This window comes from Xyrauchen texanus, chromosome 15 (genome assembly GCF_025860055.1).
Source record: "Xyrauchen texanus isolate HMW12.3.18 chromosome 15, RBS_HiC_50CHRs, whole genome shotgun sequence".
Taxonomy (NCBI): Eukaryota; Metazoa; Chordata; class Actinopteri; order Cypriniformes; family Catostomidae; genus Xyrauchen; species Xyrauchen texanus.
In genome coordinates, this window is record NC_068290.1 from 1,957,305 (window position 1) to 1,978,664 (window position 21,360).

The 21,360-nt window shown below is 38.9% G+C and overlaps 1 protein-coding gene across 4 annotated transcripts; it reads left to right on the top strand.

The window, feature by feature from the left end:
• Nucleotides 1-1,265: 1,265 nt before the first annotated feature.
• On the top strand, nucleotides 1,266-19,818 carry LOC127655735 (bromodomain-containing protein 9-like). Of its 4 annotated transcripts, none has more exons than XM_052143697.1 (17): nucleotides 1,266-1,413; nucleotides 2,637-2,851; nucleotides 3,234-3,323; nucleotides 3,399-3,540; nucleotides 4,659-4,716; nucleotides 6,605-6,749; nucleotides 8,176-8,286; nucleotides 9,357-9,538; nucleotides 11,544-11,676; nucleotides 11,896-11,968; nucleotides 12,048-12,143; nucleotides 13,764-13,896; nucleotides 13,974-14,085; nucleotides 16,112-16,162; nucleotides 16,254-16,350; nucleotides 16,441-16,611; nucleotides 19,613-19,818. In XM_052143697.1, exons 1-17 carry the CDS (start codon nucleotides 1,362-1,364, stop codon nucleotides 19,705-19,707), a joined length of 1,956 nt encoding a protein of 651 aa, XP_051999657.1. In that variant the 5' UTR covers nucleotides 1,266-1,361; the 3' UTR covers nucleotides 19,708-19,818. The 4 variants fall into 4 exon arrangements, with proteins under 4 accessions (XP_051999657.1, XP_051999658.1, XP_051999660.1 ...); XM_052143698.1 differs by having other exon boundaries at nucleotides 9,417-9,538; XM_052143700.1 differs by having other exon boundaries at nucleotides 9,420-9,538.
• Nucleotides 19,819-21,360: the final 1,542 nt, after the last annotated feature.

The following is a 21,360-nucleotide window of genomic DNA, read 5'->3' on the forward strand; positions in this document are numbered from 1 at the left end:
CTGGAGGCGGAGCCGAGAAGGCTTTAATGTCTAAACTGCTGGCAACAAAAGTGAGTACACCCCTAAGTGAAAATAGGGCAATATAGGCAACATGTACTTACTATAAACTCTTTTGAAAAGGAAACTGGATATAAAAGTTTGCGGCTCTGGCCGCAAAGAGAATGACTGTTTTGGAGTTTGTGTTTATTTACATGGCACGCTCCCATATTATATGAAATTTAATTATTGATGAAACAAAGATATATCGCCAAGCTGTGATCTGTGTTTCGGTGTTATTTTTTCTGACCACCAGTTCAATGTCAATCTACTCGGCATCCATCTTCACCTGATTTCCACGCTAAACACCAGAAACTCACATGATCACACGTGCCACTCCCTAAACTGAGACTGACTGGTCATCTTTATTAGCGGTGTAGAAAATGGGCAAACAGCTCTCAGAGAGAATGGGCTGTCACGTACACACATGCACTTATTTATTTAATAAAATCGCAGCATTTGCCGTCATATAATTGCTCAGGATGACATATTGCAGCACTAATATATGTACATAAACATCCATACACACACATACACAGACACATCCGTAGTGCAAGTCTAATACAAATCTGTTATATACAGTGCAAGGGAATGTATGGCAGAAGAGGTAGAATATGTTAGATACATATAAAAAGACTAAACTGTGTATTGCACATAATTATTGCTCAATGGGGCAGTTCATGAGATGGATAGCATGAGGGAAAAAACTGTTCCTGTGCCTGACAGTTCTGGTGCTCAGAGCTCTGTAGCATCAGCCAGAAGGCAAGTGTAGTGGGATGGGTGAGTGATTTATCCAGCCTTTTTAATATGTAATATTTAATATTAATATGTATGAACGTATACTGTTAATAAATTAATTTATTTCATTTTTTTTCACATTTCACAAGTAATTTTTTAATAAGCAAACAATAAAAATAATATTAATTAATTATAAATAATTAATAATAATACAAGTTCAATACAGCAACCTTTTTCTCACATAACCAGCTCTGCGCTCTATCCCAAAAAACATGCGAGAATTACAAAATCTACAAAGAGCTTTTTCAATATTAAATCTAATATTTTGAAACTCACTAGAAGGCTAAATATCAGCTAAAATTTTAAAATGAGTTTCATTGAGTTTAGGATTTATTTCATGTTACCTCAGTCATTCAGCGACTAACAGACAAACTTGAGCTTCCTGCGCCGACGGTGACGTCAGCCTGAAATTGATTATGACGTCAGCCTGGCGCCGGAAGTCAACAGTAGCCGCTAGTGTTGTTGTCGTTGTACTGACTCAGAAATACACACACATACCTCTAAACACACACAAATAAAGACAAATAATGGGGAAAAAACACAAGAAACACAAACCCGAATGGAGAACGGTTGAAGGAGGTACGTGTTGTGGAATATGCGTGTGAGAAAATCAGTTTTTATTCATTTCGAGTGTTTTGAAAGTGTTGTTGTTTCAAATGAGGAGTAAAATATATTTTACTCATGGTTGTTTTTAATCTATATTGTTCATTCTGGGCATGTTCAGAGGGGACATTCAATCATTTAATCGTGTGTTTTGATTTAATCTGTCTTTCTGTTGTTTATTGCTGTAGTTTACAACAGTTCTGAATTCATGATGCTTTGTATAATCTATATTCGATGAAAATATTGTCCTTAAAATTCCCTTAAAATCTGCATGATCAACTTCAGTCCTGATCATAACAAATATTCATTCATTTTCAGGATTGTAATCTTTTAAATGCCAGTTTGTTTACATAATGCCTCTGTTGTTTTCACACAGACACACACACACACACACACACACTTCTCAATACACACATACCAACACACTCACACAATTTTAGCTGTATCATTTATTCAGTTGTCCTGCAGCTGCTCTATAATACAGTGAACAGAGAATAGGAGAAAAGCTTGTATTTGCTCCACAGGCTAAACATGAGGAAAATATTAAACATGTCAATTTTGAAGCCAGGGATCTGGAATGAAAGTATAATATCATATAATTCATGATTTTATGCTTTAACTGCACTGGGATTTTCAATGGGGACATTTTGTCCTGAAGGTCCTGAGTGTAACTATTTCGTGTACACCAAAATAGGGTATTATAGGTATTATAGATACATAGTATTATAGGAACTGATGTTGAGATATCAAAATTCACCCCAAAAATACACACCATTGGTATTAACACAAAAATGAAAAAGACACAAATGTCCTGAAGGTTGCACAAGTGTTAATAAGGAGGTGGAAAGCATTAATAGCCTCTATTACAGTATATCTGGTCTGTGTTTGCAGTCTACATTGTATATTTTCATCAAATATTTGTGTACAGCGCTTGTCTGATGTAGCTATAATCTGCGTTGTTTTGTATTTTGCACATCTGTATCTCTGCAACAATTTCCACCAGCCCATACCAAATGGAAATATAGATTATACTATAATTTTTTGCAAGCCAGGACTGTATTCATGTTGGTCCTATGTGTATTGAATTGTGAAGAGTCGAGTTACTCTATTCTAGTCTTATCAATACTGTACTAGATTGTCTGGTCAAATATCCTAAATTGGAGAATAACTCCTTAATGGTTTTGTGTTTCTTTTGTCAGATTATGTGGACAAGCCTTTAGAGAAGTCCCTGAAGCTGGTGCTCAAGGTGGGCGGCAGTGAAGTGACCGAGCTGTCGGGCTCCGGACATGACTCCAGTTACTTTGACGACCGCTCAGACCACGAGTGGGAGCGCCACAAAGAAAAGAAAAAGAAGAAGAAGAAGAAATCGGAGAAAGAAAAGTACTTGGATGATGATGAGAGGAGGAGGAGGAAGGTGTGTGACTTGACAAATCCAAAACACAGTGTTATTGTACAAACCTGGATTTGAGTTTTTAGAAAAACCCTAACTCTGTTTTGACTGTAATCCATCCTAGAGATTTCAAGCTCCACCCACCAAACTCTGCACAGACCTTCAGCCTGTTCTGATGTAGTTTCCTTTATCTTTAATAACAGATAAGACTAAACGGTTTTCCTGTAGCTGACTATCAAATTTACCCCCCAAAATCCCATAGAGTTCATTGAATGTGTAAACTGCAACATGCCTCGGAGTTGAATAGGTGTTAAGCTTTCAAGCTAGGCTTTGAACAGCCAATATCACAGTTTGTCCTGAGCTTGTTGTTTACTGTTCTTCTTACTGCTGTATGGGTCTCATCCAGGAGGAAAAAAGGAAGAAACGTGAGCGCGAGCAGTCAGAGAACGCTGCTAATGTGCCAGTGGAGCCTTTCACCCTGGCCAAGCCTGTGGAGGTAATGACACTGACGACCTGTTTGATTAATTGAAGTCAGATGAGTGCTTTTACTAAGTGAACTCTTATGTATCAGGTGGTTGTAGAGGACAGGAAGAGGAAAAGGGAGAAATTTGAATCTGAACCAGAGGCCGATGAGTTTATCCCTGAAGTGAAAGTGAAATTGGAAGTGGATCAACAGGGGTATCGGCCCGTACGAGCCTGTCGAACTCAACAAGGTACAACAGTGTTGAAATGCAGAATTTGAAAAACACCTATTATGTTTTTTTATTACCTTTCACGTAGTGTGTTATATCGCTGTTTGTGAATGTATAAAAGTCTGTGAAGTTTCAAAAATCAAAGTGCACCACAAATGGAGTTATTGACTCCCAAAAGAAAGAACCGATTCTGGACACCTGAAACGAGTCGATGGTAATTCCAGACTTACTTCCTGTACTAACGCTACGTCATTTGGTAACATAAAACCCGCCTCTGGTCTTCATTGGCTGCTCGCGAACAGCTTTGACCCGCCCTCAAACACGTTTAAAAAACAAAATATGTGCTCTTTAAGAATTGTCCCACGTTCAGTTCGTCAGTGTGAATTTGGATTGGCCTCACCCCACAGGATATTGAGTTGGAATTACAGGAAGAGGGATTTTATTGAATTACAATTCAAAGAATTCAACACATTCACAACATTTTCAGCCAACCTTAAATAATTGTTTATTTATCAATGATTTTGACACATTTTGCTTAATAATTTTCTGCCATTTATAAGCAGCCTTTTGTCAAAACAATAAACACAGCCATCAAAACATATTATATTTGCTAGTCAGCATTGCAACATTATATCAGATAACTTTATAAAACTATTAAACTAAATAGTAGGGATGCACCGATACCACTTTTTCTCTTCCGATTCCGATATCGGAAATCTCAGTATCAGACGATCCCGATCCGATGCCAGTGTTGTTGTTTTTTGCATAATCAGTTTAGATTATCTTTACATTATTGTGTGGAACTCTTTAATATGTAAAGAAACACAAACATCTAACGACACATTATTTCAATATAAATGTATCGCTTATTAACAAATAACAATAACAAATGTAATAACTGTGATTATATCGAATCCTGAACCTCATACCGCATATCGAACTGAATCGTGAGGTAACCATATCATCCCGTCCCTATAATTATATTGCCTTGAATTCAAATTACAATACTGCATTTGGTTTGCAAAATATGGGTTCTTATAGGTTATTGTTCTTATTGATTTTATTTTAATTATATATACAGTATATTTATATTTATTTGCAGATAAATTAACACCTTTTCACTTCTTTGTTTTTCCTAGACAATGAATCCACTCCTTGCCAGCAGATCTTGGATCATTTCCTGTGTCTGCTGCAGAGGTGAGACGTTGCAAAAGCTGACAATTGTGATTTTAAACGGGGACTAAAAATGGTTCAAGGAACAAAACAAATTCAGTTGTTCTGGAGTGAAAACAATATATTTTTTTAAATGCTGGTAACTGTTTCATTTTGTTCCAATAATATTTTAAATAACACCAAAAACCAAAGGGTTTATCCAGAGGTGGTCACAAGTGCTGAAGTCGAGACCTGATGAGTGTCGGGTCGAGTCAATCCACAGTACTAAAATATATAGAGGTTAATATTTGAAATAAATATGTATTTTTGCTCTGAAAAGAACTTATATATGTATCGTTACATAAATGTTTTTACATGAACAGTAATGTGTTATACTATATATATATATATTTGTAAATTGCGTTAATAAACGTGCACGTTATTTTTATCGTGGGCACTTAAATAATACTGTGAATATTTCGAGATATCTTATTATCCGAATTGTTTAGAACACCGCGTGTATGCTGTGTTAAAATGCGCTCAGATTTTCACATTGGTCTAAGAAAAATGAAAATGCAAACTCGCTCTCTGACAGTAGGTGGTGCTTATGCAGCAGAAATATAGCTGTTACCAGGGGTGGACTGGGAAGAGAAATTGTCCCAGGATTTTACATAGAAACTTGCCCAAAAGGGGGGTTGCATATTGTGGGCCGTTTGGCGTCCCGTTTTGCATAACGTGGCAGCTCATTTCAGCTCATCGCGGCCCATTCAGCACGCTTCGCGGCCGGCCCGGTTCTCCCGATGGCCAGTCCGCCCTGATCGGCTCCAAACTGCGTCGGCCAGATTACCAATCCAGCCCTGGCTGTTACTGACAACCCTCAAACCTTTGAACAGTCGTTTTACATGTTAATCTTTCTGGATAGTGAAATGATTTACTTTCCTTGTGGTTTTTGAAATGTCTGATGAAATTCGAGGTTGTGGTGGTTGTGTCGGATATTTTTGCATTGAATATTGTGCATCTGGCAAATCTTTTTTAATTCACACGGTCCAGTTCTAAATCTTTATCTCCAACGGAGATTATTTTGGGAACTGGACAATCATCTGTCATTTTGGCTCGTGGTGATAGCAGCGTTAACTGTGCAGATGCAGATCAGAGATGCTGGCGGGCATTAAACACATTTCATTACTGTTTATAATAAGTTATTGAACATAATAATGATAAAAAAACATTCAAGTCAATTCTTGAGTTGAAGAATGTCAAGTCATGTATATGGTAAATGGTCTGCACTTATATAGCGCCTTTTTAACCGTAGTGGTATTTAAAGCTACTGCGTCTCATTCACCCATTCACACACCAATGGTGGCAGAGTTGCCATGCAAGGCGCTAGCCTGCCATTGGGAGCAACTTGGGGTTCAGTGTCTTGCCCAAGGACACTTCGGCATGTGGAGTCATGTGGGCCGGAAATCGAACCACCAACCCTGCAATTAGCAGCTGACCCGCTCTACCACCTGAGCCACAGCCGCCCCTTACTCCAGTTGCCCACCTCTGGGTTTATCACTGTAAATGTTGAGACTTGAGAAGAGAGATTTATGCTACTAATTGATTTTAGATGGCCAGATGCATATTTCAAATAATAATACAATAAAGTTTGGGATATATTTAATATTAAGAATACATGTACTGAAAAGACCTTATTTTATTTTGGCTACTGTATACTAAGCTTGCTATGATTAAAATATTTTATTTAACTTTTATTTCACTCTAACTGGTTACCAATTTGAAAGGAGGCTGTAAAATGCCAGAACCGAAACGGAGCAGTTTCTGCTCATAATAAACATAAATAAAAATAAAAAATGTTTTTAGTCCCTGATTTTAAACGTCAGATCTTTAATCAGACCTGGATTATATGAGGACAATGTTTGTTTCTAAACAGGAAAGATCAACATGGATTCTTCGCCTTCCCTGTAACAGACACCATCGCTCCGGGCTACTTCACTATTATCAAACATCCCATGGACTTCAGCAAAATGAAGGACAAAATCACAGGAAACGAATACAAAACAATCACAGAATTCAAGGTACTGATACTCAAGTGTCCTGCATATCAAAGATGCTGATTAGATCATTTATTTCTTAATAAAACAGAAAGTTGTGGTGGACACATTGAAAACCTCATCCCTTTTTTAGCCAATAGGCTTTAGTTTACATCACAGTCATGAACCATGATATGCCACACTGAAAACCCTAATAAGTTGACTTTACTCAACTGATTGAGTAAACTAGTTCCCTCAGTCTAATTGAGTAATGGTGTCTCAAATGTGTGTAATTAAGTTCACTTAACTTGGTGATCATATTGAATGAATATAACTCTTTAAGTTAAGGTAACTAGATGCAAGTAGACTAAACTCAGATTTGCTGTGTAAATGTTGTTTCTACTTAATTTTAATTGGACTCAAATTTAGAGCATACAATAATAATTAAGAGGTTCTGAGATTATAGGGAATACCTCTTTTAAGAGCTTAGTTGGTATTGGATCTAACATACATGTTGTAGCTTTTGATGTTTTGATGGGTTTTTGTAAAAATTGCTAAATTTTGAGACAAAAAAATAACTTTTCTTATTTGACATTTTATATCTCTGGGTGTAAATAAGGTGGCTCCAAAATTTCAACAAAACAAAATATATATTTATTTTGTTTTGTTCCCAATCATGTCAACTGTATCTGAGAAAAAGGTTGCGTTGATACAACAAAGCAATCAAAAGTTATAGTATTACGAATATAATTCAGCATAGTGTCCAAAAACGTCTCCAAACACATAAAACATAATAATTGTACATAAGAACTAATTACACATGCAAACACAACAATGACTAAAGATTTGCAGAGCATGCAGACATGATTTTAGTCATGAGATTTCACAGAATGAGTTTCATTCTGTGTCATTTGAGTCATCATTGAGTCTGTGTCGTGTATTTGGCGCCATCTCCTGGTGGTCATATGTAACATTGTGCTTCATGTGGATTATCTAATGATCTATACATCTGATTATCTTGTGTGAGGATTCGTTTGAAAGATAATGGCCTCTTTTAAATAATGATATTTGATATGTTCTTATTTTTCGTGAAGATATAAGCAAAAATGCGGCATAAATGCAACACCAACATAATTGCCAAAGACATATACTTAGCTGTTACTCGCTATATTTTTGTGTGTGAGTAAAACAAATTGTCTGGTTGTATTTTACTCCTCGAGAGCTTTCCAACGACATGTGATGTGACTATTTGATGAGTTTGATGTTTTAACCGATTGCAATAATATATACACAGTGCAGTAACCAGTAATGACAACATTAGGGTTTACAGTGTACTAAAAAATAGACAAAATGCCACAAGACTCCAATTTTGATTTCATGGGGTCTTTCAAATATGTTGCATGCTGTACTGTAAATAAATGTAAAAAAAAATTTCATCTGATCTATAAATTTGTGTCTCTAACATCTCCAGGCAGACTTCAAGCTGATGTGTGATAACGCCATGATTTATAACCGACCAGAGACGGTTTACTACAAGGCTGCAAAGAAACTCCTCCACACAGGCTTCAAAATGATGAGCAAAGTAACATGATAAATGCAGTTTGTTGTTTATCATCCAGTCCTTCATTGCCATTAAATTAAAATACCATTTTAGTGTGCACGATCTAGTGTAAGGTTAGGGTGATATATCCAGTGGGGTCCAAAAATACTTCCATTTTGCATTTTAAATATAAATTTTTCATGCATGCACCAATCCGATACCTGGATCAGTTTCAGCTCCGATTCTGACGTTTTTAGACTGATCGGGTATTGGTCTGATGAGCCCGATCCAAATCCAAAGTGAGTGCTACTCATAAACAATATCTCAGATGTAGATGCTCAATAGTTTGGTTCACTGATTGCATGTACGTAGAGCGGCACCGGAGGAGAATTTTAAGAAGCAAATTAAACTACTGTGAACTAGCCCACATACAGACACTTCCTGGAGTGTCCCGACCATTAAAATAAAAGCCTGAGAGTTTTAAAAATAAAAGTGCAAGACAGAAATAAATTACTGTTGTATTTAAAAAATCTAAAAGTCAATAATAATAATAATAATAATGTATTAATATAATCATTCATATTTGTTTACAAATTACAGCAATATTTAAGTTAAATGTGTTCCAAAAAATCTGATTGATAAGTGGACTGATATCTTGCAACTAAATTAAACAAAAAAGAGATCCAGATTGAGAAAAAGTGGTAAAAGTGGAGAATTTCTTGGTATTTGGTAACATTATGTCCCTTTTTGCTTTAATAACAGCATGCACTCGGTAGGACCATTTGAAAATGTTTGTTAGGACTTTAATTTTTGCATTTTATCGAAATATTAAAACGTTTATTTCCAAGTTTAAATGAAAAAAAATTTAAAAATTAAAAATTTCAATGCAGACTTTTGGATCCCGCTGTTTTGATGCAGTTTGCGTGACGTGATTAATTTGGCTTGAGAGCATTGTGCCTAAAAAACATACTATAAACTATAAAATCTCATAATTTTCTCAATCCATCCCGCACTGGCCATTCCTCGCCCTCCCCATCTCCATGGCATTCCTCAGGCCTCCCGCAGGAGGAGTAAATGGGTGCTTTGTTGCTGTATTTGTGCTATGTTCACAGGAGCGGCTGTTAGCTTTGAAGCGCAGCATGTCTTTCATGCAGGACATGGATTTCTCTCAGCAGGCTGCCATACTGGGAGACGACGAAATTGCTCCTGAGGAACCTGTGCCTGAGACCATTCCCATCCACACCGAATATCCCAAAAAATCCAAAAAACAGCCCGCCAAAGAGCCTATAATCAGGTAAAGCTCAAGCTGCTGATGATTTACGGTGCTTTAATGAAATTTCATTTATGTACTCACCCCTCTGTTGTTCCAAACCTGTATGGCTTTCTTTCTTCCGTGGAACACAAAAGGTACATTTTTAAAGAATATCCTTTAAAACATATTATGTTGGGCAATTCCTATGAAATCTTAACCACATTAATTAGAAATAAAAAGTTACCAGAGGAACAAAACGTCATTTTAAATTCTACAGTGGTGTAATGGATAATGGAAAATGCCGTCTAGACCGCTAGAGGGCGCCACCTGCTTACACAATGCTGACTGAAGTTCTGATTACAGCCTTTCAAGCTTTTGTAATTGTGCAAGACATTATTGTGATTTCAATCTTAACTCAATTAATCGTGCAGCATTAATGGATACCACACCAATATATCAGAAGTCAAATTTAGCAGGTTTTCAAAGCGTTTGGACGGTTTTACCTCATTAATTTCAGAACGAGAAAGAATAAAAGTTACATGTTAGTTGGAGTGCCAACCCTTCTACGTTCTGTGTCTATCATTATTTCTGGATTGTGCATTTAAATAAGAGTTTTTACAAAGTGTGACGATAATTAATGATAAATTAAACATCGGTTTTTCATCTGTTGTCATTTTTAAACAGATTTGCCTATGGTTTTAATCTGGTCGTTAATTGGCTAATAAATATCAGCAGCCAATGCATCGATGCATCCCTAGTCTGAAGTCAAATGAAAGGTTAGTGTTAAGAACAGACTGAATTATAAATTATTCACTAATAATCTCATTAACATTTGCATTCATTTTAAAAATGGTGCCGTACCAGATTTGACAATTTACACCAAAACTAGATTCATTAATGTGTTGTCAGCAAACTCTGATACACCTGTTGGAATATGCAGATTAGAGATGTTTAATTACTTATAATCATTCATGAGTCTTTCAGACTGGTTCTGCGAACTGGATCAATTGAATCATTGAAAGAGATTTGACTCAAACTAATCGTTCATTCACAAATTGGAAATTGTTACTTCTCTCATCATCATGCCATGGAGAGCGAGAACAGATGTTAAGATTTTCAGTTAATAACGACTTCACCTGGGGGGTCTGGGTACCTCAGCGAGTATTGACGCTGACTGCCAACCTTGGAGTTGCGAGTTTGAATCCAGGACGTGCTGAGTGACTCCAGTCAGGTCTCCTAAGCAACCGAATTGGCCCGGTTGCTAGGGAGGGTAGAGTCACATGGGGTAACCTCCTCGTGGTCGCTATAACGTGGTTCTTGTTCTCGGTGGGGCGTGTGGTGAGTTGGATGCCGCGGAGAATAGCATGAAGCCTCCACACGTGCTACGTCTCCATGGTAACATGCTCAACAAGTCACGTCCCCCGCCACCCGGATTGAGGCGGGTCACTACGCCACCACGAGAACTTAGAGCGCATTGGGAATTGGGCGTTACAACTTAGGGAGAAAAGGGGGAGAAAATACAAAAACAATGTTAATAATAATGTCTTAACCCTTGTATACTGTTCGGCCATTTTTGACCAAAATCAATTTTGTTTCTTTAATAAACATGGTATACTTAGTCTAAGTGAATTGAGGCTTAGTTACTTACCCTACATTTACCATCTCAACACACACAAAGTACAATTTGGACTGGATTTGATGAATTTAGGCCGCATGCTAAAAAAAAACGTCAGGTGATGTTTGCAGTCAAATTTGACCGACCATAGGAAATGAATGGGGTAGACTATAACACAGAGCAGAAGGGGTACATTTTGGTTTCTGCCACACATTACGTTATCGTATGACTTTAATAGACTTTGAACATAGTGCACTGGTAAATGTGCCACCTTAATGATTTTAATGTAACGCAAAAGAGCAGCATGCCCCTTTTGTGTTGATACAGGTTTGGAAATACATGAGGGTGAGTAAATACTCATAGAGTATCGCCCATGGCAGTTCAGGGGACGTTTTGCGGGTGTGTGACTCAGGGGATGTGTTTATTGTGTAGTGATCTATATGAACTGGAGGGTAACGCTTGCAGTTTGACGGACAGCACGGCGGAGGAGCACGTGTTGGCACTTGTGGAACATGCAGCGGATGAAGCGCAGGATCGAATCAACCGGTTGATGCCAAACTCTAAGGTGAAGTTACGCTGTGACATTATAAAAAAGGCAACACAGAATCTTCACGAAGCTCTTCACTCCCCTTGTGTTTGTTTATTGGATATTTTGTCGAATTTGATTGTTTTTGCAGCTATCAATATGAGTATAGTACTCTCAGCTGGTTTAAATCCATTCTGCAGATTTCCCTCCAAAATGATCCCCAACTATCACATGTGTGTGTCTTTATTTTTTATGTAGATTGGCTACCTTAAAAAGGACCCAGAAGGTTCGCTGATATACACTGTGGTGAATCAGGATCCTGAAACAGAGGGTACAATCATCACACTTTAAAATCTAAAACGAATCGAATATGAAGGATATGTTAATCATGATCAAGTGGTTATTTACAGAGGTAGAGACTCATGCTGTGGATTTGAGCTCTTTGGCAAATAAGCTGATACCTGGACTCACATCATTGGGCTTTAAAGACGACCAAAGACACAAAGGTAACAAACTCTAGAGCCAAATCTTATTTTTAGGGGTTTTAATTCAAAAACAGCACAGAATTAAATCCACAGATTCTGTCTGGGATTAGTTAAGGGTGCTTAAAGGGACAGTTCACACAATAATGAAAATTCTCTCATCATTTACTCACCCTCATGCCATCCCAGATGTGTGTGACTTTCTTTCTTCTGCAGAACACAATTGAAGATTTTTAGAAGAATATCTCAGCTCTGTAGGTCCATACAATGCGAGTGAATGGCGGCTAAAACTTTGAAGCTCCAAAAACCTCAAAGGTAGCATAAAAGTAATCCATAAGAATCCAGTGGTTCAATCCATGTCTTCAGAAGTGATATGATAGATGTGGGTGAGAAACAGATCAATATTCAAGTCTTTTTTTACTATAAATTCTCCTTCCTGCCCAGTAGGTGGCGATATTTACATGTATGCATTTGGCAGACACTTTTATCCAAAGCACTTATTACAGGGAAAATCCCCCGGAGCAACCTGGAGTTAAGTGCCTTGCTCAAGGACACAATGGTGGTGGCTGTGGGGATCAAACCAGCAACCTTCTGATTACCAGCTCAGTAGGTCCTTATTATGGACGTGGATGGGACACAATTTTTGATGCTCCAAAAAGCACAGACAATCAGCATTAACGTCATCCATACGACTCCAGCGGTTAAATGAATGTCTTATAAAGCGATGCGATCACTTTTGGTGTGAAAAAGATTCATATTTAACTACTTTTTAACTATAAATCATCGCGTCCAGAAAGCAGCAGTATGTGCGTTCACGAGAGGGAATTGTCGCACGTATTGGCGTTGGCATGCGAGAAGTGATGCATGCGCGACACACCTGGAAGAGCAGCGCTGCTTACAACAGAGTTGGAGGAACGCTGTTACAGGCCGAATGCTGTAGTCAAATCAACCTTTATTTATAGAGCAAATTTAAGTTCAACAGAAAGTGCTTTACAGATCAAACAAACAAAATGACAGAGTGATATAATAAACAAATTGAAGCCAATTTAAACAAAGATGTCAGATTTTTATTTAATAAAAAAGCCTCTGCAAACAAATAAAACGTAATAATTATACATAAGAACTAATTACACATGCAAACACAACAATGACTAAAGGTTTGCATAGCATGCAGACATGATTTTAGTCATGAGATTTCACAGAATGAGTTTCATTCTGTGTCATTTGAGTCATCATTGAGTCTGTGTCGTGTATTTGGCGCCATCTCCTGGTGGTCATATGTAACATTGTGCTTCATGTGGATTATCTAATGATCTATACATCTGATTATCTTGTGTGTGGACTCGTTTGAAAGATAATCACTGACTCTAAGTGATATTTTTCGTGAAGTTATAAGAAAACCGCGGCATACGAGCAACACCAACATAATTGTCAAAGACATATACTTAGCTATTACTTGCTATATTTTTGTCTGTGAATAAAACACATATGCTGGTTGTATTTTACTCTTTGGGAGCTTTCCAAAGACATACAACTCATGGCTATTTGACGAATCTGATGTTTTTACTGATTGCAATAATTTGTACAGTGCCATTATCAAAACTGAACACTTCTGATTTGTATTTCACTGTTGTTTTGTTTCAGTGACGTTCTTGAGCAGTGCGTACAACACTCAAACCCTTCAGAACAACTCAATTTATCCTGACCTGATGCCAGAGGAGATGGGCACACTGTACTCCGCTTATGGAGATGAGACCGGCGTCCAGTGCGCACTCAGGTCTCAAACCGGTTTCAGTCTTATTAAACTGGATTGCGGTTCATTACAGTGTTGAAGGGATTGTCTGTGTATTTTAGTCTGCAGGAGTTTGTGAAGGGTTGTGGGAGTTTCACCAGGAGACTCGTTGATGAATTGCTGGATAAAATGACCGCTGGTGATCACTCAAAGGCAGTCACACAAATCAGACAGGTATTGATTTATAATTTAATATCAAGAAATGTGCTCTTTGACTCACTTCTATTATGGTTATCGAAGACAATAAGTCATTGTTTACTTGTTTGTGAGCTTGTTTAGGCAAATAATTCAATGTTATGTCTTAGAAGTTCAGAACAAAATATGCAGTCCAGTAGAAAAATCTGTTCTTAAAGGGACAGCTCACCCAAAAATAAAAATGCAGTCATTGTTTACTCACCCCTGTGTTGTTATAACCCTACATGGCTTTCTTTCTTTTTCTTAACACAAAATGTTGTGCTCAGTGATGTCATACAATGGCAGTTTATGGTGACCACCTCTTCAAGCTTCAAAAGAACACAAAATTATAATTCAGAAGTCTAATTAATTATTCATGAGACTCATGATTATGAAAGTATACGATAAGATTTGATGAGAAACTGAAATCGAATGTATTATTTAGTGAAAATGTTCACTGACTGTTGATCTCCTGTGTGTGTTCATGATAGTGCACAAGAGCACCAGTTCACGCAGACCCCTCACGACATTGGGGCGTTCAAGAGAAAACTCGTTTTGTTTATCTAAAAACAGCAATAGTGACAACAGAACACAACACAACTGCACACAAAACACAGAACAGAACTTACTAAACATGTCTCAAGAGTTTCAGTCGAAGAATTGATGCATTTCTATGCCTAGCCTTATTTTTTTTAATTGAGTATTCGGAAATCAAACAGAAACATAGAGGAGGCTACAGGCAGCCACGGTCACACCGTGTCCTAACCTGACGGCAAACGACTCGCAATAAAAGGTATATTCTCTATGTTAATCAGAGTTTTTGTCTTAAACAGCAGTGACGAGTGACAGGACATTCTATCGATCACTTGTTTTCTATTTTTGGCATCGTGCGGGTAACTCCACCTCTGTGAACTGGCACTGGAACAAAAAATAAGGCTGGGCATAGAAATGCATCAATTCTTCAGACATGTTTAGTAAGTTCTGTTCTCTGTTTTGTGTGCAGTTGTGTTCTGTTGTCACTATCGCTGTGGAGGACCTGCTTTTAGATAAACAAAACGAGTTTTCGCTTGAACGCCCCAATGTCACGAGGGCGCTTTGTGAACTGTTGCTCTCGTGCCCGATCATGAACACACACAGGAGATCAACGGTCAGTGAACATTTACACTATATAATACATCATATTTCAGTTTCTCATCAAATCTTATATATATATTTTCATAACAATCACAAGTCTCATGAATAATTAATTAGACTTCTGAATGATACTGTTGTGTTCTTTTGAAGCTTGAAGAGGTGTCACCATAAACTGCCATTGTGACATCACTGAGCATAAAATTTTCTGTTCAGAATAAGAAAGTCATAGAGTTATAACAACACAGGGGTGAGTAAACTATGACTGAATTTTCATTTTTGGGTGAACTATCCCGTTAACTATTGATGATGAAATGTTATAAATCATCGGAAAGCTAAGGATCTCGGTTTTCCATTGACACCAGTATTGAGCTTCGGTGATGAAGATCTATGTGCTCTAAATATACACTGGATGTCTATGGAGGAGCACATGTGTGAGTGCTCAGTTGTGTTAGAGCGCCACCTACATTTCACATCTGTATATTATTTTTTTCAAGTACTTGCTGCCATCGATTGGATTGAAATAAGACTTCTAGCAGGGAGATAGAGCAAACAGAACCAGAATTTCATGCTTGTTTGTAAAGATATACAATAGTATTTATGAATTATTGCAATTGTTTCTTAAAATTCACAGGGTATTCTGTCAAATTAGACCAAGTTTTTGCATTTAGTCCACAGTATGTGTGTAAGGTGAGCTTTTAAATTTGGGTGTGAAAGCACAAAAATGCACCAGAGTTGAAGACATTTTTACCATCGTATCAATATAATTAAAGACACCAATGGAAAATAGTTACATTTATTAATAATCATAATAAGCAACATGTCCACCGAGTAATATATTGTGTGGGTTTATGAGTCCGAACTGTCCGTTTGGTAAATAATCTTTGTATTTCAGAAAAGGAACCTGCCGACGGATGATGCCAAGTCTGGTTTATGTGACATGCCGGTAAGAAATCATTTATGTATTGTGTGCTCAAGTGTCAAACACCTTTAAGTACCAATTAATGACATTTTTCTCTGGTAACCTGTTTCTGTAGGGAGCACATGGAAGTGCTTTAGAAGCTGGATCTGTGCTGGATTTCATGTCCATGAAGAGCTACCCAGACATGTCTTTAGATCTGCTCAACACGTTAGGTACTCCCTCTGCTGGTGGACTTGTATTACACATCAAAACCACAAACGTTTACGTTCTCCGCTGAATATTTGTGTTTTTCTCATCTGTAGGAAAATGTGTGAAGAAGGAGCCGGATCATGACGACGGCCAACAGCACTTTGACGACACAGCCAAACTTCTGCAGGAGTTCCAGGATGCAGCGGTGGACCGGGTCGGATCCAGACCGTCCTCCAATCTCTCATCCCTGTCAAACTCTTCAGAGAGAGACCAGCACCATTTAGGTATTCGATCATCTTTCCAGTGCAATACGTTGACATCATGGGTGATGTGCTCATGTTGTACTACTGAATAGTGTTTGGGTTATATATAATCAGGGCCTAAAAATGGTTCAAGGAACGACAACAAAAACCGAAAAGGAACAAAAACGGGAACAAAATCCCTTTCATTTGTTCTGCAGTGAAAACGTCATTTGTAAATGCTGTTAACCGGTTAATTTCATTCCGATCATTTATTTTTAAGGAATGTGTTGTGATGTGTTCATCACAACACATTTTCAGAATTGCACCACTTCCTGTTGCCTCTCTCTTTAGCTTTGAAGGAAACCGCTGCATCAGACATCTGTTTGTCTTAAAGGAATATTCCGGGTTCAATACAAGTTGAGCTCAATCGACTGCATTTGTGGCATAAAGTTGATTACCACAAAAATTTATTTTGACTCGTTCCTCCTTTTCATTAAAACAAGGACAAAAACGGGGGTTTGGGTATCTCAGCGACTATTGGCGCTGACTATCACCCCCAGAGTCTCAAGATTGAATCCAGGGCGTTTTGAGTGACTCCAGCTGGGGTTGCTAAGCAACCAAATTGGCCCGGTTGCTAGGGAGGGTAGAGTCACATGGTGTAACCTCCTTGTGGTGGTGATTAGTGGTTCTCGCTCTATGGGGCATGTGGTGAGTTGTGTGTGGATCGTGGAGAGTAGCATGAGTCTCCACATGCTGTGAGTCTCCGCGGTGTCATGCACAACGAGTCACATGATCAGATGCGCGGATTGACGGTCTCAGAAGCGGACGCAACTGAGACTCGTCCTCCGCCACCCGGATTGAGGCGAGTAACCGCACCACCATGAGGACCTACTAAGTAGTGGAAATTTGGCATTCCAAATTAGGGAGAAAACTAGGAACATTTCTACATGCGTGCCCTTTACTTCTTGTGTCTATAGTTTTGAAACGGTGAGTATTTTAATGTTCACAAATTGGCCACATTGACTTCCATTGTAAGTGTCTCACTGTAACAGATTTGTGCTTTTGTATTTTGACTCGTTCCTCCTTTTCTTTAAAACAAGGAACAAATGGGGTTTGGGTATCTCAACGAGTATTGAGTGTTGGTGGTGTAGTGGGCTAAAGCACTGAACTGGTAATCGGAAGGTCACTGGTTTGATCCCCACAGTCACCACCATTGTGTCCTTGAGTAAGGCACTTAACTCCAACCACCAGGATTGAGGCGAGTAACCGCGCCACCACGAGGAACTAAGTAGTGGGAATTGGGCATTCCACATTAGGGAGACAACTAGGAAAAAAACAAGGAAAAATCAAGGTTCCAGTGAGACTCTTACACCGTGTCCTAACTACACGCGACGCGATAAAATTCCAGCGACAGCAAGCGTGTCTGTCCACACTAGACGCGACGCGACTGTGAGACGCCACACGTCAATCAAAAATCACAGCCATTCAGAACAGCGTGTGGGCGGAGTCTCTCTGTGAAAGCGCACTGCTGGCCCGCACTCGCATTGGAAATGGTGTGCACAGCTCGGACTACTGTCATTGTGACTCCCCACCCTGCCTGTATTTCAGTAGATTGTCTGGAATGACACCCCTGGATACAGGGACACAAATCGTCATGCCTATTCACTCTACTTTACATTGAAAATAAAGCGGAATTTGTTTTACACAGGTTGATGCGTCTTTAGTAGCCTACTATAGCTAAATGCTACATTCATTCATTCGCTGTAGATGAAAGTCTAAACTTAATTTACCATGTGTATTCAATGCTTCAGCTATACTTCTCCAGACGGAATCCTTTTTCCTGATGTCTTTGTGGGATTTATCGTAGAGAATTGAATGCCTTTGAACTTCGACAATCAGTTCCTTGTCGTCCATGTTTGATGATTAAATATTCATGACACGCAGAACTTCCATCCAATGAGATCTCTGTGTGGGCGGATCTGTCAGCCGCGACGTCGCAGAAATAGGAACCGTTTCTAAATTAGAAACTTCGCGTGTCGCCGTCGCGTCTGGTTAGGACAAAAACGCTGATTAGCATGGAAAAGATACCTTTTATCGCGTGTCGCGTGTAGTTAGGACACGGTGTTACAATGGAAGTGAATGGGGCCATTAGTTACAAAACAGGCAATTAGAATCATCATGGCACTGCCCAGTGGTTGATCAGGACAACTGTGGATACCTTTACACAGAAAAGGTTTGTAAGTTATTTGATCACAGTCCAATCATGTTGACACGCGTGTCCTTCACGTCTTGTGTCTATAGTTTTAAAACGGCGAGTATTTTAAAGTTCACAAAATGGCCACATTGACTTCCATTGTAAGTGTCTCACTGTAACAGATTTGTGTTAAATAATTTTTTTGTGGTAATCGACATTATGCCACAAATGCTGTCGACTGAACTCAACTTGTATTGAACCTTGAATATTCCTTTAGTGCACATTGTGGATGTAGCTTTTCGTGAATTCATCGGTCGAGGCACGTCAATGTACACCTGTGTCAGACGGATGCTTTTGGAGCGTCTCACTTTGGTTTTGTTGTGTCATAAACACAATTATTAGGTCGCTGTGTCAAGTTAAACTTTGAAAAACGCGTCTTGAGATCCCTGTGCTCTGATTTGCCCGCCATCAAGGTGTGTTTGTTGTGCTGTCTGTTGTTGGCGAGTGTGGTTTCTTCTCTTGATAAGATGAGCGTTGCTTATACAGCGAGTTTCGCTTACTGCCCCCTGGAGGAAACAGGCGGTACTACAAGCTTGAATTGCTGCGTTCGTTTTTTTTTGCATTATCTTATATATAATTAATCGCACCGAATTAGCGTGTTAAATCGACCTAACCAGTGCTTGCAGAAATAATACTAATAATTTAATCTGTGTCACTTAAACAGTCAGTTTGCAAATGTATGATTATATCATGAATATTGAATGTATCTCGCAGCCTTAACTGTGATATAAACATGTTTTAATGAGATTCACCCAGTCATTCTGTTTGCTGCTCATGTGTTGTGATCAGGAAGTCCAGCTCATCTCGGGGTTGGACAAGACATGGTTCAGGACCCGTATGAGTTCCTGCAGTCTCCAGAGCCTGGATCCACCGCCAACAGCTGATGATGTGAAGATCAGCTGACTTCTGTGCTGTATAAAGTGCTGTTAGATGGGTTTATTGCATCACGTGTTGTTTGTGATTTGTTTTCTTTTTAATAAAAGCTCTCTGTCTGGTTTCCTTCTTAAATGGTTGTTTGAGTTTTTTATGCACATATATGTTTACAATAGTGCACTTCTCTTTTTACTTGTAGTTGTGTTCAGGGCGTCACTCTACCAAGTGACTAAATACTATTGAGTTTGATTGACATGACCTTTGACATCCACAACAATTGTTCAAACCATTGCAGAGGAACACAATAGTGTGCAAGTCTGCTTGTCTTTTGGACATTTTAACAGTTATTGACATTTTGGATGCATTATATAGATAATGGGATATGCACACGACTCTTAAATGTCTAGAAGGTCAGTGGGCAAACAGATTTTTTGGTCCTGAGATTAAATGAATGCAAAACAACTATATGCACAAACACAAGCATGCATTAGCATTCATAACCTACCAAACTCTTTCACTTATCGTATCAAATCTTTAAGTTGCTAATTATTAGTAAAGAAACATGAAAAACACAACCTTCGCGACGCAGAGTGCATCTGTCTCCGATGTTATGAATATCACCAATGAGGATGCTCAACTCATGAATATTCATCACGTCATACTTACGCTTATTTGGTAAAAGTAATTATTACTTTTTATCTCATAATTATCTCCTATCAAAATTATGAGACACTAAATCATAACTATGAAAGTAATTTTTATCTCAAATTTACACATTTTATCTCAAAACTGACAGACAGATAGATAGATAGATCAATAGACAGACAGGCACACGTGCACGGCCATCCACGTGATGTAATGGTGCAATGGTGAGTACCTACCGACAGTGGTCCAAGGAGAGACAAACCGGTGACAGGGCGATGGGTGCCCAAAGCTCATCGATGAGCGTATGGGGCTGCATGCAGCCAAAGCGCCTACAATGGGCATGCGAGTGTCGGACCTGGACATTGGCGCAGTGGCATGGTCCGATGAGTCCCGGTTTCTTTTACATCACGTGGACGGCCGTGCACATGTGTGCCTTTTATCTGGGGAAGTGATGGCACCAGGATGCACTGTGGGAAGACGACAGGCCGGTGCAGGGAGTGTGATGCTGTGGGCAATGTTCTGCTGGGAAACCCTGGGTCCGGCCATTCACGTGGACGTCAGTTTGACACGTGCCACCTACCTAAACATCATTGCAGATCAGGTACACCCCTTCATGTCAATGGTATTCCCTGATGGCAGTGACCTCTTTCAGCAGGATTATGTGCCCGGCCACGCTGCACACATTGTTCTGGAATGGTTTGAGGAACATGATGAAGTGTTCAAGGTGTTGCCCTGACCTCCAAATTCTCCAGATCTCAATCTGATTGAGCATGTATGGGATGTGCTGGACCAACAAGTCCAATCCACAGCGGCTCCACCTCGCAACTTACATGTCTTGAAGGACCTGCTGCCAATGTCTTGATGTCTTTACATGTTCACGTGTGTTGTTAAATCTTAACACTTCTTGAATAGTCGATTGGCGCAGCTTTTGTCCTGCATTTGTTCACTCATGTGGCGGCCGTAAATTGACCCAGTTGCTAGGGATGGTAGAGTCACATGGGGTAACCTCCTCGTGGTCA